The 17,026-nt window shown below is 42.9% G+C and overlaps 1 protein-coding gene across 1 annotated transcript in view; it reads left to right on the top strand.

The window, feature by feature from the left end:
• The first annotated feature begins 9,915 nt into the window (after positions 1 to 9,915).
• GAREM1 (GRB2 associated regulator of MAPK1 subtype 1) overlaps positions 9,916 to 17,026 on the top strand; it is a 198,424-nt gene continuing 191,313 nt past the window's right edge. Inside the window, exon 1 of the mRNA XM_040354123.1 lies at positions 9,916 to 10,253. Coding sequence (XP_040210057.1) covers positions 9,923 to 10,253 — 331 coding nt within the window. The 5' untranslated portion in view covers positions 9,916 to 9,922. The remainder of the gene's footprint in view (positions 10,254 to 17,026) is intronic.

Here is a 17,026-nt window from a genome sequence, read left to right as displayed (position 1 = left end):
ACCACGCATCGGGACAATGTCTCACGGCCTGTGATTAGCGCAGCGCAGTGCCAACTTCCTGATGGGCTCTGCACGTGGGCTTTGCGAACACGCCGGATTTGTTTGAGTAAATAGAGAACTCTGTGCTATGGTAATGTAAAATATATTAAGGAAGCTGCTCCCCTAAAGTGGTGCGAAAACAACTTTAGCAATGTGGGGGGTGTATAGTAATAAGGGGGCGCTAATAGTAGGTGATAAATAAATTCCAAATTCTAGCGTGAATTAATATGTTAACTATAAGGTCAACAATACAATAGTGATTTAAAGTGCAAGTGCTTATATGATAACAACATCAAAAAATAAGTGCAAACAGGTCCAAAAAAATGCAGCAATGGTCACTAAATGATAAGCAATTGTTAAGTCCATGCATCAAATGGTTAACTTGAGAGTAGACACCATCACCACGGAACAGATATCAAACTGGCACCAAAAAGTTTTTAAAACTGCAGTTTTTTCGGGAGCAGTGATTTTAATGATGCTTAAAGTGAAAAAAAGTGAAATATTCCTTTAAATATCGTACGTACTGGGTTTCTTTAGTATGCCTGTGAAGTGGCACGTGTTTCCCGTGTTTAGAACTGTCCCTGCACAAAATGACATTTATATAGGAAAAAAAGTCATTTAAAACTGCTTGCGGCTTTAATGTAATGTCTGGTCCCGGCAATATGGATGAAAATCATTGAGAAAAATGGCATGGGTCCCCCCCCCCCCCCCCCAGGCCATTTACCAGCCCCTTTGGGTCTTGTATGGATATTAAGGGTAACACTGCACCCAAATTAAAAAAAGGAAAGGCGTGGGGCTCCCAGGCCCTATATACTCTGAACAGCAGTATACAGGCGGTGCAAACAAGACAGGGACTGTAGGTTTGTTGTTAAGTAGAATCTGTTTGTAATTTTGAACTGGTACATTTTTGCAAAGGACACAGTACACTAACTGACAATACTTGGAGCTCCCTGCTTGTAGTATTAGTATGAGAACACCAGCAATTGTATTCAGGTAAGCTTGAGGTGCACACTGTACAAAGAACACAGTACACCAAGTGAAAATACTGCAGCTAGCACAATTGCCTGCCTGTCAGTATAATATGAAGAGAATACAGGAACGGATCTAGCTAAACTGAATACAGTGTATAAATATATATACAACACCTGGGATGCATATATATCCTCTACACACTGTAACTGCAGCTAACTGACTCCCCTGCCTGCTCTATCTAACTCAATTGAAATGACACTGTCTCTCTCTCTCTCTCTCTGTCTGTCTTTCACCACCGCCGCAACACACTACACAAGGCCGCCACGCAGGCGGCCTTATATAGTGTGGGGGGTGTACTAAACCTCCTGAGACGTAATTGTCCAAAGCCACCCTGGCTTTGGCCAATTATGGCTCACTTTGCTTACGGCGCTGTGATTGGCCAAGCATGCAGTTCATAGTGCATGCTTGGCCAATCATCAGCCAGCAATGTACTGCGATGCCGCAGTTAATTATGGGCCGTGACACTCGAATTTGGCGCTAACGGCCCATAATGTTTGACTCAAACTCGAAGCTCATCCCTATTAGAGATATTATATATAACAGAACTGCATTGCACTTGAAAGCAGGGCCTAGGTCCAGGGTACCCAGTCAGGCACAGGCACACAATTATTGATGTTATAATATATATTGTATATTGCATACAGGTCACCAGAAATTATCGAAAGCAGTTATTTGTAACTGATATAGGACAATATAGCAGTTGTTATTTATACACTGTCACCAGGGTTGGGCCTGTATTATTGGAGGATGACTTCCACTGGAGGGATGGTGGCTTGTGGCATAACAGAATGGCACTATAATACCGCTAGGAAGCACCTCATGTTACTTGTCTGAATAGTGATATATTTCCTCCAGAGACCAGACAAGTGCTGTCCCTGAGCTTACGGTACTCACCTTTCCCTTCACTATGCACTTTCCGTCACCTGCAGGGTCTCTGTCCCTGAACCACCACTTGCTCCAGGCATATCTGAATGGCGTGGGTACCCTGTTTGATAAGGTCAGACACCGAGATGGCTGCCAGAGCTCTCAAGAGGTTGCAGTGTCCATTTAGACAGCTGACTACTCTGAGAAACGCATGGTGTCCCTAAGGGGACAATTTCCCTTACAGACTTCACTCCATCTGTAATGATGTCACAGGGCCACCTACAAAGGGGGACCTTCACCTGTCTAAACACTAATCACAGCTCCAGTGTAACCACTAATAGTGTAATACCAACTTTTGGGAACCTAGTTAACAAAAACACAAAGTTCTGGGCTCCAACAAGCTGGCCAGCAGAAGGTTTAGTACATGTGGACTACTGACTACTGACTGTTGCCGTGGTGTTGATGTGGTAACCACCTATAGGTCTTCTTCACACTCTTAGGTTATATGTAAGTTAAAAAAAGAGGTGGACTAGTATGTGTTAATTATTTACAACCTGCTAGTTATCTTAGTTAAAGAGGGAGTTCACCCGAAAAAAAGATTTTAACATTAGATTGAGGCTCATTTTGTCAAAGGTAATCGGGTGTTTTTTTTTTTTAATCTAAGCAGTACTTACCGTTTTAGAGATAGATCTTCTCCGCCGCTTCCGGGTATGGTCTTCGGGACTGGGCATTCCTATTTGATTGACAGTCTTCCGACAGGCTTCTGATGGTCGCATACATCGCGTCACAAGTAGCCGAAAGAAGCCGAACATCGGTGCGGCTCTATACGGCGCCTGCGCACCGACGTTCGGCTACTTTCGGAAAATCGTGACACGATGTATGCGACCGTCGGAAGCCTTTCGGAAGACTGTCAATCAAATAGGAACGCCCAGTCCCGCAGCCCATACCCGGAAGCGGCGGAGAAGATCTCTCTCTAAAACAGTAAGTACAGGTTCGATTTAAAAAAAAACACCCGATTTCCCTTCACAAAATGAGCCTCAATCTAATGTTAAAAATTTACTTTTTGGGTGAACCTCTACTTTAATCACTCAGATTTTACTGTTTGCTGTTTGATCTGTTACAGTACCTGCGCTGTTGTCATTTTTCACAAATTAACCAACTCAGTATAACCTTTCATTGCTGACATATCCCTGCTGTATGACCTCTTCTTACACACAGCAATTACAATATTTAAAAGCAAAAAGTGATTTTTGTGCTTGTGGAACAAAAAGAAACGTAATTACCGGTAATTACTAAACGCAGCAAGCACACTATGAGATATTTGACATGGAAATAAACAGATATACAAAATCTGCTGCACTAAATACATCAAACCAAAGAATTAGTGACCTATTGAAATTAATAAAAAATGTAATGTCTGACATAAAAGTCTGTATAAAAATTGATGCAGAAAAGGAAAAATGAATCTTCAAAAGACCTCTTCAATTGTGATCCAACACCAGCAAAGTGAGACTAATAACTGTTTACCAGATGGGCATGACTCTAATGTTATGCATTGTACACACGATCGCGATTCCCGAAGAGAAAATTGCTATGTGAGCTTTTTGTCGCGAATTCTGACCGCTCCATCGCACTTTCTCTGTCAGAATTCTGGCCAAGAAAAGATTAAAAAAAGATCTCAATTTTCGTGACAGGAAAAATTCCTGTCGTGAATCGCGTTCGTTTGTATGCAATTACGATGTGCAAAAAAAACGTGAATGCTCAGAATCAAGCAGAAGAGCCGAACTGCCTATTGAACTTCATTGATCTTGGCTCATCGTACGTGTTGTACGTCACCGCGTTCTTGACGTTCGGAATTTCAGACAAGATTAGTATGACCGTGTGTATGCAACACAAATTTCAGCCGTTTTCCTGCTGAAAAAAAAAATGTGTACCAGGCATTCGAGTATGGACTTCAAACATGTTTGCCTTTGTTTGTCCCCATTACCAGGTGGATTGGTGGGACTTGTAGATAATACATGTCTTTATGCTTTCTTTTCAGCTGATAGAAAGTGACAAGGACACATCAACCAAAAAAAATAAAAACGGGCAGACTTATTTTTAACGTATTTTTCTGCCGTCACTTTTCTATGTTTATTGAATGGGCCCCTCTGCTGACCACACATTAATTCCATATCCTGTATACCATTTTATACCAATGCTGCTAAACTTAGTTTGAGTATCTAGGCTTCAAAAATCTCTAGACACGGCAGGGTCAATATAATTTAACTTCAACAATGAACTTACCTTATTTGCCCCCTTTTTGTCTGTTAATAAAATATGTATTATTACTTTAACCACTAGATGGCGCAGTGATTTAAAGTAACTGAGAATAAGTTCAAAGCAATCTGGGATAGAAACTGAAAAAGATATATATATATATATATATATATTTTTTCTTTTAACTGGTGTTATTCATAGCATAAGGGAAAAAGTGTACAATATATGGATTGTGTAGTCATTGTGATATGCTATTGTATCTGTAAACAAACATTGCAATAATACACCAGTCTGTCCAACTTTCTTCTACTTTGTCCACTTTGAGACGATCCCTGAAAACTCATCTCTTCAGAGAAGCCTATCTGACCCTCACCTAACTGCACATTTATTTTCTCCATCAGCTCATCAGCTCATCCCCCAAAGTATTTATCTTTTGTATCTCTTGACCCGCCCTCCTAGATTGTAAGCTCTAAGGAGCAAAGCGCTCCGATTACTACTGTATTAACCTCTTTACCACCGCGCTATAGACAAAACACGTCTACAGCACGGTGGAGTTGTTCTGGGAGGAAGTCCCTGGGACTTCCTCCCAGAATCCTCCTCTCGTGCGCCCCCTGGCGGGTGGCAGCAGCAGCTGCTGTGGCTGGATCTGTGACAAATGCAGTCACAGATCCAGCCATCCATCCCTGCTCAGCCATCCCTCCCTGTGCAATACTCTGCAATAACACCAATACTCTGCAATAACCCCCCCATATTTTGCGATAACCCCCCCCCCATACTCTGCAATAACCCCCCCATACTCTGCAATAACCCACCCATACGCTGCAATAACCCCCCCATACTCTGCAATAACCCCCCATACTCTGCGATAACCCCCCCATACTCTGCGATAACCCCCCCATACTCTGCAATAACCCCCCAATACTCTGCAATACCCCCAATACTCCGCAATACCCCGCAATACCTGCTAATATGACAGAAACAAGATTTTTTTTTTTTTACAGAATTTTCAGTGTTTTTTCTTTTATAGCGCAAAAAATAAAAAAACCCAGAGGTGATCAAATACCACCAAAAGAAAGCTCTATTTGTGGGAAAAAAAGGACAAAAATTTCAGATGGGCACAATGTTGTATGAAAGCTGAAAATTGGTCTGGTTAGGAAGGGGGTTTAAGTGCCCAGTGGTCAAGTGGTTAAAGTGGCTGTAAACCCATTTTTCGAACTTTATGGCTATATTAAAGCTTACCTGTAGCTGCATGGTTTAGGAGATATCTCCCTGTGTCTGCATGTGCCGAAGTGATCAGTACATGCGCACTTAAGCAATGGCACGTCATGCCGCTGCTTCAGTTAGTTGTGCCGTTACCGGCGGCTTCCGCGCCCATTTGCGGGAGTGACGTCATCGCGGCTCCAGCTAGTCACAGCACCGGAGCCACGATACCCGAAAGTAAGCTCCGGGAGAGATGTCCGCGGCCGGGAGGGGGGTCGAGGACGGCTGTGGGGGCTTCTATCTAAGCTAAGTAATACATAATGAGCTAGTATGCTATGCATACTAGCTCATTATGCCTTTGTCTTGCAGTTTTTTTTAAGGGTTTACAACCACTTCAAAGTGTATTGTATTTGTACTGTCTACCCTCAAGTTGTAAAGCGATGCACAAACTATTGGCGCTATATAAATAATAATAATGATGTAAGCATTTTCCAACAGTAAAATTGTTCATGAAAAAAATGAATTCCTGTTCAAGCTTATGTACCTTACTTTCATGAGTTTTGAAATATTTGGTTGTAGCAGTTTGTTCTCCGATGGGCTGGAGAGCGGTACAATAATGAGCGTCTGCAGACAACATTGAAGAATGGTGGGGATTTCTTGCAAGTTTGGGGCTGCATTTCTGTAACTAGATTTGGAGACTTGGTCAGGATCAATGGTGTCCTCAATGCTGAGAAATACAGGCAGATACTTACCCATCACTCCATACCATCAGGGAGGCATGTGATCGGCCACAAATTTATTCTGCAGCAGGACAACTACCCCAAACATGCATCCAATGTCATTAGAACTCTCTTCATTCTAAAGAAGGACAAGAAGTCCTGGAAGTGATGGTTTGGCCCCCACAGAGCCCTGATCTCAACATCATCAAATCTGTCTGTGATTAGATATAGAGATAAGATTTGAGGCTGCCTATATCCACAGAGCATCCGTGATTAATTCTCCAAGATGTTTGGAACAACCTACCTGTCACTACAGCCCCGGAAAGGTTTTACACCCTTAAAAGGTAAGTTCACCTTTGCAGAAAAATCTATAAAGTGAACTTACACAGGACCCCCCCGGAACCTGGATCACAGCAATCTCCCATTCTGAGCCCTCAGTATAGCCGCCTCAGGAGTCCGAGCTTAAAAATACCCGGAGCTGAACCTCATCAGGAGGGACATTTTGAAGCATTTTAATTGGTCTGCGCCATCACATGGGCGGCGCCAACCAATCAAAAGCCGCATAGCACGTCCTGTCAGCTGGGAAGAAGATGTGTGAATGCCAAGGGGATTTCTAAGTCCTGGACATTTTTATATAATACGGCACCACAAATAGAGTTTTCTTTTGGTGGTATTTGATCACCTCTGTGGTTTTTATTAGCAACAATTTTGAAAAAAATATATATTTTTTTATTTTCTGTTATAATACATAACCAATAAAAAAACTAACTTCTTCATCAATTTATGCTACATATTTTTGGTAAAAAAAACAAAAAACAATAAGCGTATATATATTGATATTTTATTTATTATTTTTATTACTAGTAATAAAGTGATCAGCAATTTTTAGCGGGACTGTGACATTGCAGCGGACAGATCGGACACCGGACTGAAATTTTTTACACTTTTTTGGGAACCAGTGACATTGTTACAGTAATCAGTGCTAAAAATATGCACTGTAATTGTACTAATGACACTGGCAGGGAAGGGGTAAACATCAGTGATCAAAGGGTTAAGTGTGTCCCTAGGAGGTACTTGCTAACCGTGTGAGGGATGGACTGACTGGGGGAACACAGAGATTCGTGTTCCTGCTTAGCAGAAACAGAAGATCACTGTGTTCTTCTCTGTCAGAACGGCGACCAGCCTCGTTTACACCTATTGTTTGCTGGGGTGGCATTTTATTGTGGGGGTCTATTGTTGCTGGGATGGTATTTTATTGTGGGGGTCCATTGTTGCTGGGATGGTATTTTATTGTCATGGTCTATTGTTGTTGGGGTGTTATTTTATTGTGGGGGTCTATTGTTTGCTGGGGTGGTATTTTATTGTGGGGGTTTATTGTTGCTGGGATGGTATTTTAATGTAGTGGTCTATTGTTGCTGGGGTGTTATTTTATTGTGGGGGTCTATTGTCGCTGGGGTGGAATTTTATTGTGGGGGTCTATTGTTGCTGGGATGGTATTTTATTGTAGTGGTCTATTGTTGCTGGGGCGGTATTTTAGTGTGGGGGTCTATTGTTGCTAAGGTGGTATTTTATTGTGAGGGTTCATTGTTGCTGGGGTGGTATTTTAATGTGGGGGTTCATTGTTGATGGGGGGTTTTTAATTGTGGGGGTTCATTGTTGCTGGGGTGGTATTTTATTGTGAGGGTCCATTGTTGATGGGGTATTTTATTGTGGGGGTTCAATGTTGATGGGGGGGGGGGGTATTTTTATTGTGGGGGTCCATTGTTGCTGAGGTGGTATTTTAGTGGGGGTCCATTGTCGCTGGGGTGATATTTTATCGTGGGGGTCTGTTGTTGCTAAGGTGGTATTTTATTGTGGGGGTTCATTGTTGCTGGGGTGGAATTTTATTGTGGGGGTCCATTGTTGCTGAGGTGGTATTTTAGTGTGGGGTCCATTGTCTCTGGGGTGATATTTTATTGTGGGGGTCTGTTGTTGCTAAGGTGGTATTTTATTGTGGGGGTTCATTGTTGCTGGGGTGGAATTTTATTGTGGGGGTCTATTGTTGCTAAGGTGGTATTTTATTGTGGGGTGCCATTGTTGATGGGGGAGTATTTTTGGGGGGTGTCCATTGCTGCTGGCACTATTTTGTTGCCTTTCTTATTATTATTACAAAATTCCATCCAAATTTCTTGGCATTATAAAACTATACTTGTCTCTGTATTCTCTAAAAGGGGCTTCAATGGGAGGTAGGTAGAGGGTGGGACCAAGGGTCAGTGCTTGGAGGTGCCAGGGGAGTTCCTGCTCCTATTCTGTGAGAAACAAACCCTGGACTTAGGCATGGAGGAGGTAAACTTTTCATTCATCTTCATCTTCCAATAAACTTTGGATTTCAACTAACAGACCAGACAGCAGCATGGGAGGCACTTATCATTGAATGTAAGTACCATTCCTTGTGCTGATGAACACCTTCCTGATGAACATACGCATATATGTGGCTTCACGGAAGTGCGTCATCTTCTGTGGGGTGCATACTGTATATGTGCCACTGTGTTTGAACTTCCAGCACAGAGACTGAGTTCTCACCAAGAGCCTCTGATTGGCTAGCATAATGATCAGTTACTATATAACCGCCCCTATGTTTTTTTTTTCACCTCTTGAATGGAGAAAAAAATACATTGCCTTTTTTTCTCCTTGCTGGAGGAGAACAGTGTAAACAAAGGATATTGTGTGTGAAATAAAAAAAAAAGCTAGATTAGGGTTTCAGTTAGGTTAGGGTCAAAGGTCAAGGTAAGGGTCAAAGGTCGGTGTTAGTGTATTTTAGGTGGGATTATAAAAAGCATTCTAGTGTGAATCAGGGATTAGGTAGGTTAACAAAACAAGCAAAATGGGCACCCATGTTTCTACAGGTACAGCCAACAAATAACATACACATATGGGGTATTGCTTTTTGGCAGCAAGTTGTGGCAAAAGCATGGAATATGTTGCTAAATAAAAAACATATTGAGAATTTTGGGCCAGTTTAAAAAATAAACAAAAAAATCAGGAGATATCTGTTACCATTTTCCACCAAATGAAAGCCTAATTTGTCCCCCCCAAAAAAAGGGTTGAACAATTCCCGCCTAATCCCGTACTTAGTATGTCATTGGAGTTGAAGTGGTTGTATCGGGTGATGGCGTTTTTTAGAGCCGGCGGTCGGCTCTTTTGTAATAGCAATTGAAGCAGCTAACTAGCCGCTTGATTGCTATTAAAGCAGCGGGAGGAGATCCCTCCCCCCCCAATCCCACCAAGGCTCGCTCGCCTTTCCCATCCCACCAGAAGACCTGAGCTACCAGCTGGCATGTCCGCCAGCTAGTCAGAGACCCATACAAAGCCAGCATTGGCTTTGATAGGGTCTCCACTATGGTAACCAAGAAGCGACGACATGGCATCACTTCCAGTTCATCTGGATCTCAACAGTGGCATTTTTTGAAAGTTGAAAGTGTTGAAAAACACTGATCTTGATATTCTGAATGCTTTCAAGGGCAGAGGAGAGGAAAAAAAATATCAGCGCCACCAATCATTGCCACCTACCAGTGCCCATCTGCGAAAGAGAAAAAATACCTGTTTGCAAAATGTTATAACTAACTAAGCAAAGAGGTTAAATACCACCAAAAGAAAGCTCTATTTGTTTGGGAAAAAATGATCCAAATGTCATTTGGGTACAATGTTGCATGACTAATTGTTATTGTGTAGCGGAGGGGAGGTGCAGTACCGGCAGCGGCCAGCAGGGATCAGTGTGGGTCCGGGGCGCCGTCATTCCCGGTGTAGGAAGTGTCCTCCTGTCGGTGTGGATGTGTTGGGAGGAGGCGGATCTCCGGGGTGACAGGCGGCTCCTTCCTCCGTACAGCTCGCTGATCAGTCGCTGGTATGGTGAGTCTTCCTGCACTCCGGAGCGGAGACAGAGCCGGGCACAACCATCTGCAGCCAGCCAGAGGGAGTATGAGCTGAGCACCCCCCCCTCTCTCCTCCTGGAGCCCCCGATCGTACTGTCCCCCCCCGACCGGGGAAGGGGGAAGAAGATGGACCCTCCTGTGAAGGATGTGAAGTGGAGCTCGGCCTCCTTCCCCCTGGATCTCATCGTCAGCTCCTACCGCCTGCCGCAACTGGTCCGGCTGGACTGCGGTAAGTGCCTGGAACATGGGGACACCTTCACCGTGCTGTGTGTATGGGGACACCGGTGACGTCATACTGTGCGACCTGTCATCATAGGAGCCTCTGTATGTGTCCTCATCACATCTGTGCGGGGTCACACTGCAGGGTCAGCACAGACAGGACACCCCCAACCAACCAACAACAACAGAAGGGTTTTGCTCCATGTTGTAGTACGAGATGACCCGATCAGTGACAGGTCACCACCCCCCCCCCCCCCCAGAGTACAGGAGCCAGCAAGGGTCACATGACTTGGTGACAGATCTCTGACCCCCTCCCCTCCCTATACACACCATCACCTGATACTTCTATACACAATCTCTTCTGCTGGAGACTAACTTAGAAGAAAGTAGTACAGATGGTGATAGGAGTGTGGGGGGTAATCAGACAGGTGAATGGGGGGGTCGTCAGACAGGTGAATGGGGGGGTCGTCAGACAGGTGAATGGGGGGGGTCGTCAGACAGGTGAATGGGAGGGGGGTCATCAGACAGGTGAATGGGGGGCTTGTCAGACAGGTGAATGGGAGGGGGGTCATCAGACAGGTGAATGGGGGGCTTGTCAGACAGGTGAATGGGGGGATCGTCAGACAGGTGAATGGGGGGGGGTCGTCAGACAGGTGAATGGGAGGGGGGTCATCAGACTGGTGAATGGGAGGGGGGTCATCAGACAGGTGAATGGGGGGGCTCGTCAGACAGGTGAATGTGGGGGGGCTCGTCAGACAGGTGAATGTGGGGGGGCTCGTCAGACAGGTGAATGGGAGGGGGCTCATCAGACAGGTGAATGGGAGGGGGCTCATCAGACAGGTGAATGGGAGGGGGCTCATCAGACAGGTGAATGGGAGGGGGCTCATCAGACAGGTGAATGGGGTGGCCAGTGTGCTGTAATTTAATGCACATTACTAGACTATCACTCCTGTGCACCACAATGCCATGCATTGAGAAAAATTAGATAGGTGCGTTTGTTTTGCCGCATCAATGCACATTTTTGGTCCCACTGATCTCGGTAGCAGCGCACTAACAAGGCGTCTAACATGCATTTTCATGTTACAATAGGCAGGTAGTTACTGTGCTCAGCTAAATGTCACCTCTGGATGCAGCACTGCTGTGGTCACCTACAAACTGCTAACGCCAGAAAATTAGCAGAGACACTGTCCAGGGACACATATTGTCTGCATCCAATGTCGGGGTGTTGACATATACCAACCTACAGCTATATGCAGCCCATCACAATATAAACAAATACATATTTATATGTGTGTAATAACTAAATACATACATATATTTGTGTGTATATGTATGTGTATAAATATATATTTACACAGTGTGTGTGTGAATATATATATATATATATATATATATATATATATATATATATATATATATATATATATCTATCACAGACAGTATTTACAGCATGTTCCATTTATTATTAGTGTTGAGCAGAATACGCCATATTCGATTTCGCGATATATCTCGAATATATATAGTCGAATATTCGAGATATATTCGCTAAATTCGAATATTCGTGATATTTTATCAAAATGAAATTATTGCGAATTTTCGCTATTGCGAATGCGAAAATAATTGCGAATTTTCGATAACTGCGGTAGGAGCACTCTGGCTCAGAATATTCTTGATATTTTTTCGAAATTTCGCAAAATGCGAATGCGATATTTACTGCTCAATTTCGACAAATGCTGTAGGAGCACTCTGATTGGCTCAGAATATTCGTGATATTTTACAATACAAAATAATTGCGAATATTCGGCAAATGCGGAAGGAGCACTCTGATTGGCTCAGAATATTCTTGATATTTTACAATACAAAATAATTGCGAATATTCGGCAAATGCGGAAGGAGCACTCTGATTGGCTCAGAATATTCTTGATATTTTACAATAGAAAATAAAAAGTGTTTTGCATTGGTGGTGATTCTTTACTCTATCCATCTGTCACAGCCGTTTGTCAATCAAACACCTTGAAGATTGAACACGTTCATGCTGCATGCTTTGGACTTTTTTTCACTTCACATATCAAAGACATTTTTATGAAAGATTATTTTTCTATTATTGGGACTATATTTCTTTATATATTTGTTTCACTGTGTATTTCACAAGTTATTTGCGCTTGCTTATTTTATAATTTGCCCACATGTCTTGTCACTAGACATATTTTTTATTCTTGTAGAGCGACTCCATTTTCTGTCTTGTATTAATTTATGTTGTATAACATTTTTGAGTTGCTGCTGTATTCTCCCCTTTTTTTAAGGTATGCGCAATTTTTATCAAACATACAAATATTCATAACAGAAACATACACAAAGCCCCCCCCCTTTTGCATCAGAGACAATCAGAGTTCTCCTACCACAGTTATCGAAAATTCGCAATCATATTCGCATTAGCGAAAATTCGCAATTTTTTTTTTTTCAATTCGGCAACATAAAAGGATCGCCTCAGCTTAGCTACTCGGCCCAGGGTCTCTAATCATACCAGCAATGCTTTTAGACGTCGATAGGATGTGATCTGTTTTAAAAATAAAATTGAAAAAATGCGAATATTCGGAATTGCGAATATTCACCGCGAAATTCGAAATATATCGCGAATACTCGAATATGCCATATTCGAGCCGAATATTCGCAGTACGAATATTCGTGAGCAACACTATTTATTATACATTCACATCAGTCCCTGCTCTCAGGGAGCTTGCAAAGTTCCTAATTCAAACATACTAGGGACAATTTAGACAGGAGACCTCCGTACGTAGCGTTTGGTATATTCGTTCCCACCGCCACTTTCGGGTACGATGCTGGCGGTGGGCGTTCCTTATTGATGGACAGGCATCCGACCGACGCATCCATCGCGTCACGAGATGCCGAAAGAAGCTGAACGTCGGTGCGCATGCGCCGTATAGAGCCGCACCGACGTTCGGCTTCTTTCGGCATCTCGTGACGCGATGGATGCGTCGGTCGGATGCCTGTCCATCAATTAGGAACGCCCACCGCCAGCATCGTACCCGGAAGTGGCGGTGGGAACGAATATACCAAACGCTACGTACGGAGGTATTTTTTACATAAAACCAGCCGATTCTAACTGTAATTATTATAGCAAATGCAATGTCAAAAGTTTATTTTTAGGGGAACCACCGCTTTAACAAAAAAGTTCCTTATTAAATTCAAACTGTATCCTTTTTAGAACACTGCTGTCTAAGGCTAGGTTCACCCTTGTGTTGGGTGGTTGCGGGAATCACACCTGTTCCTGCACCAGCAACTATCCGCCACCTGCTCTTTTACAGACACGCGGGGCTGCCATTTATTCTTAATGGCACCGCCATGCATCTAAACACACAGTGCATATGTGGTTGCAGGGATATCGCATGGTGCAAAAACACCATGCGATTTCCCTGCAGCTGCGGTTTTAAAAAGGTTTCCCGCAGGTATAGCATTCTATTCAAGTACTTGTGCAAACACAGACTGCACCGAACACATAGGTGGGAACCTAGCATAAATCCAATAGGCTAGACCTACCTCTGCGCAGAATTTCCTTTTTTTTTTTTCTTTCTTTCAATTTCCGCACCAACTAATCAGTAACTAAGATCTAACAAACAGGGCCCTCTGATTCCTCTTGTACCAAATTGTATTGTATTGTATTGTAGCTGTACTGTCTGCCTTCATTTTGTTAAGTGCTGTGCCAACTGTTGGTGCTTTATAAATCCTGTATAATAATAATATTCATAATAATAACTACTATGACATTAGTTTGCTTTAAGTCGCACACTTTAAAAATGGACGACGCAGCACACACAGGCAGTTGTAGGAGACTTTTACTAAGCCCTGGTTCACACTGGGTACGATTTGGAACGATTTGAGAACGATTTGAGATGCTATTTGACATGTCAAATCGCATCTCAAATCGGCGGCAATGGCACTGTCCTAATCAGTGCGACGCCGCATCTGCGATTTCAAAAAGTAGTTCCTGTACTACTTTTTGCGATTTCGGTCCGCGATTTACATTAAATTGCGGCCGAAATCGCGGCAAAATCGCAGCCGCAAAATCGCGGTAAAATCGCGCATTTTACCGCGATTTTGAATTCGCAGCAGTGTGAACCTAGGCTAAGGGTGTAAGCACTCTATGGGGTTTATTTACTAAAGGCAAATCCACTTTTCACTACAAGTACACTTGGAGGTGCAGTCGATTTAGACCTGAGGGGAAGCTCTGCTGATTTTATCATCCAATCATGTACAAGCAAAAATGCTGTTTTTTTTTTATTTTCCTTGCATGTCCCCCTCAGATCTACAGTGACTGCACTTCCATGTGCACTTGTAGTGCAAAGTGGATTTGCCTTTTAGTAAATAAACCCCCCTGTGTGTTTCACTTGAGCCACCAAAATATATTTTAGAACTGATAAATTATACCAGAGTAAAACATTTCTGTCAGTGAAGGTTCCCCTTAATATTCCTACTCAGACTGCAGTTTCCCTGTAACACATTTTATGTTTGTGGTAAATCTTTCCTGAATGAGACAGTAGTGTACATATTTAAACATTAAAGGGCACTTCCCCAGTCTTAAAGGTTACCTTTATTACACAGTGACATAAACTCTACATATGGGGACTATAGACTTTATTTTATAGATATGTAGTATGGGATTTATATGCAGGTGTCAGTGCCAGATTTATAAAGGGCAAAGAGGACAATTGCCCCTAGCCCTCTGCCAGAAGGAGCTCCCCTCTATACAAAGTGTAAAGAAAGAATTCGTTATTTTTTTATTACAGTGTATCTGAGGAAGAAATCTGTAGCCTGCAATCATCAGTGAAATATTCTACTGTGGTATTGCGTGTGCCCAAGATGGCTGCCTCGCCTCCGTGTACACACACACACACAGTGCAGTGACTGCCATTTTTCCACACTGGGAAATGCTAGCCACCACTAGGGCACATGGAAAACAACTGTTTTCTTTGTACCCTGTTCTCACTGGCGGTGAGGTGCAATAAAATGCACTACAGATATGCTTCATTTTATTGCACCTCACTGGATGGTGCTGCATGTCATCGCACACCAATGTAGCGCTCTGCTGCGGTGCAGTGGCATGAATGAAGTGTCACTTTGTGCACTGCAAATAAAGCTGCCCAAAAAATGGAAATAAATGAGGAACAGCGTGATGCATTAAAACGCACATTACACCAGCCCATGTCATGTGTCAAGACGGATAGAAGCCTGCACACTAAACCGCTCTGCTTTAGTATGCAGGCATGTGTGAACAGGTCCTAAGCCCTTTGAGTCTCCAGGAAGAAAAAGACACTAAAGAAATACAAAATGAATGAAAGAAAATATTGTACCACTTTGAAATACATTTTGGTGGCTCAAGTGGACTTTTATGTCTAAATTTGGTGATTTGCCATGTATTCGTTTTTGTGTATGAGGGGCTCATCGAACCTGAGGTGCCCAAGGCCCTCCCATGACATGAGGGTAGATTCACACCAGGTGCAGCCATTCCAGCGCAGTTCCACCTCATGACCATGCATAATGCTTTGTCCCTTGCGTGCGCAGTTCACAATACTGCGTTATGATGCTGTGCACTGAAAAAAGTACCACATGCATTGTGAGGTAGTTCACTGAATTGGCCCTAAACCTGGTGGTTGTCTTTATGTTTTATGTATATAAGGCTGCAATTTCCCACCTCTTATTTCCTGCATGTACCTCACAATGGGCTCAATTCACTAAACAATATCGCATGCGATATTTGGAACACGTAATTTATTTAATCCAAACATCGCATGCAATATTAAAGTGAATTCACTATCAGTATATGTGTTTTTACCACAAAAATAACAATTGCTGTTTTGGTGCGCTATTTACGTTTAATTGCATTGAGCCCTGTACATTTTATGTAAATAAATACTACTGGAGAATGATTACTCTGACCTTGTATTCATGTAATATTAATACAGTAACATAATTGACTGGTTCTTTTTAATTATCTTGATAATAATAAGGTATAATCACTCAGAACTGCACTGTTGTAGGATTTATCTCTAAACTGCACTTGTTACATAACTCTGGTATAGGCTTGTGTTACTTTGTAGCTGGAGAGAGAGATTTGTTGTTGCTACTAATCTCTGCTACAAAGTTTCCTTTGTGACCTGGCCCTGAATGTATGTGTGTTTACTTGAGTAAGTACCATGTCTCGGACCTATTAGGCCCCTTTCACACTTATACGACTTGTCTCACGATTTGTGGTGGCAAAGTAGCATGACAAGTCGTTTCCCATGATTTCCAATGACAACCATTCATATTAGTACGACTTCAAAGTAGTCCCTGCACTACTTTGGTCGCACAAGTGTGAAAGGGGCCTTAGGGCTCATTTACACATGTGATGGGGGGGAGGGGTGTAAAAATAGGCAGTTGAGCTGCAGTTTGACGCCCCCCACCCTAAGCTAACAAAGCAGGCATAAGGGGTCGTTCAGATGCAACGGCAAAAATTATACCTACAATTTAAATAAACAGGGCTGCACCCCAATTGCTCTGCAATCATGTTGTTACTATTCATGCGGACAACATTTTGCACAGACAGGAGGAAAATTAAAGTCCAACCGCACCACAGAGAAAAGTAAAATACGCTCCTGTTAGCTTTTTATTGTTGGCTGTTTTCTCTGTTGTGGATTTTCCCTAATTTTCTGTCTGGTGAAACCTTGTCCCCCCCAGAACATAAAGTGAGGGAAAATCTCCCCACTGGAGCCACAGGTAGTGCTA

The sequence above is a fragment of the Rana temporaria genome, chromosome 5 (assembly GCF_905171775.1).
Source record: "Rana temporaria chromosome 5, aRanTem1.1, whole genome shotgun sequence".
NCBI lineage: Eukaryota > Metazoa > Chordata > Amphibia > Anura > Ranidae > Rana > Rana temporaria.
The sequence above is the reverse complement of the archived record's forward strand: the minus strand, read 5'-3'. Positions and strand labels throughout refer to the sequence as shown.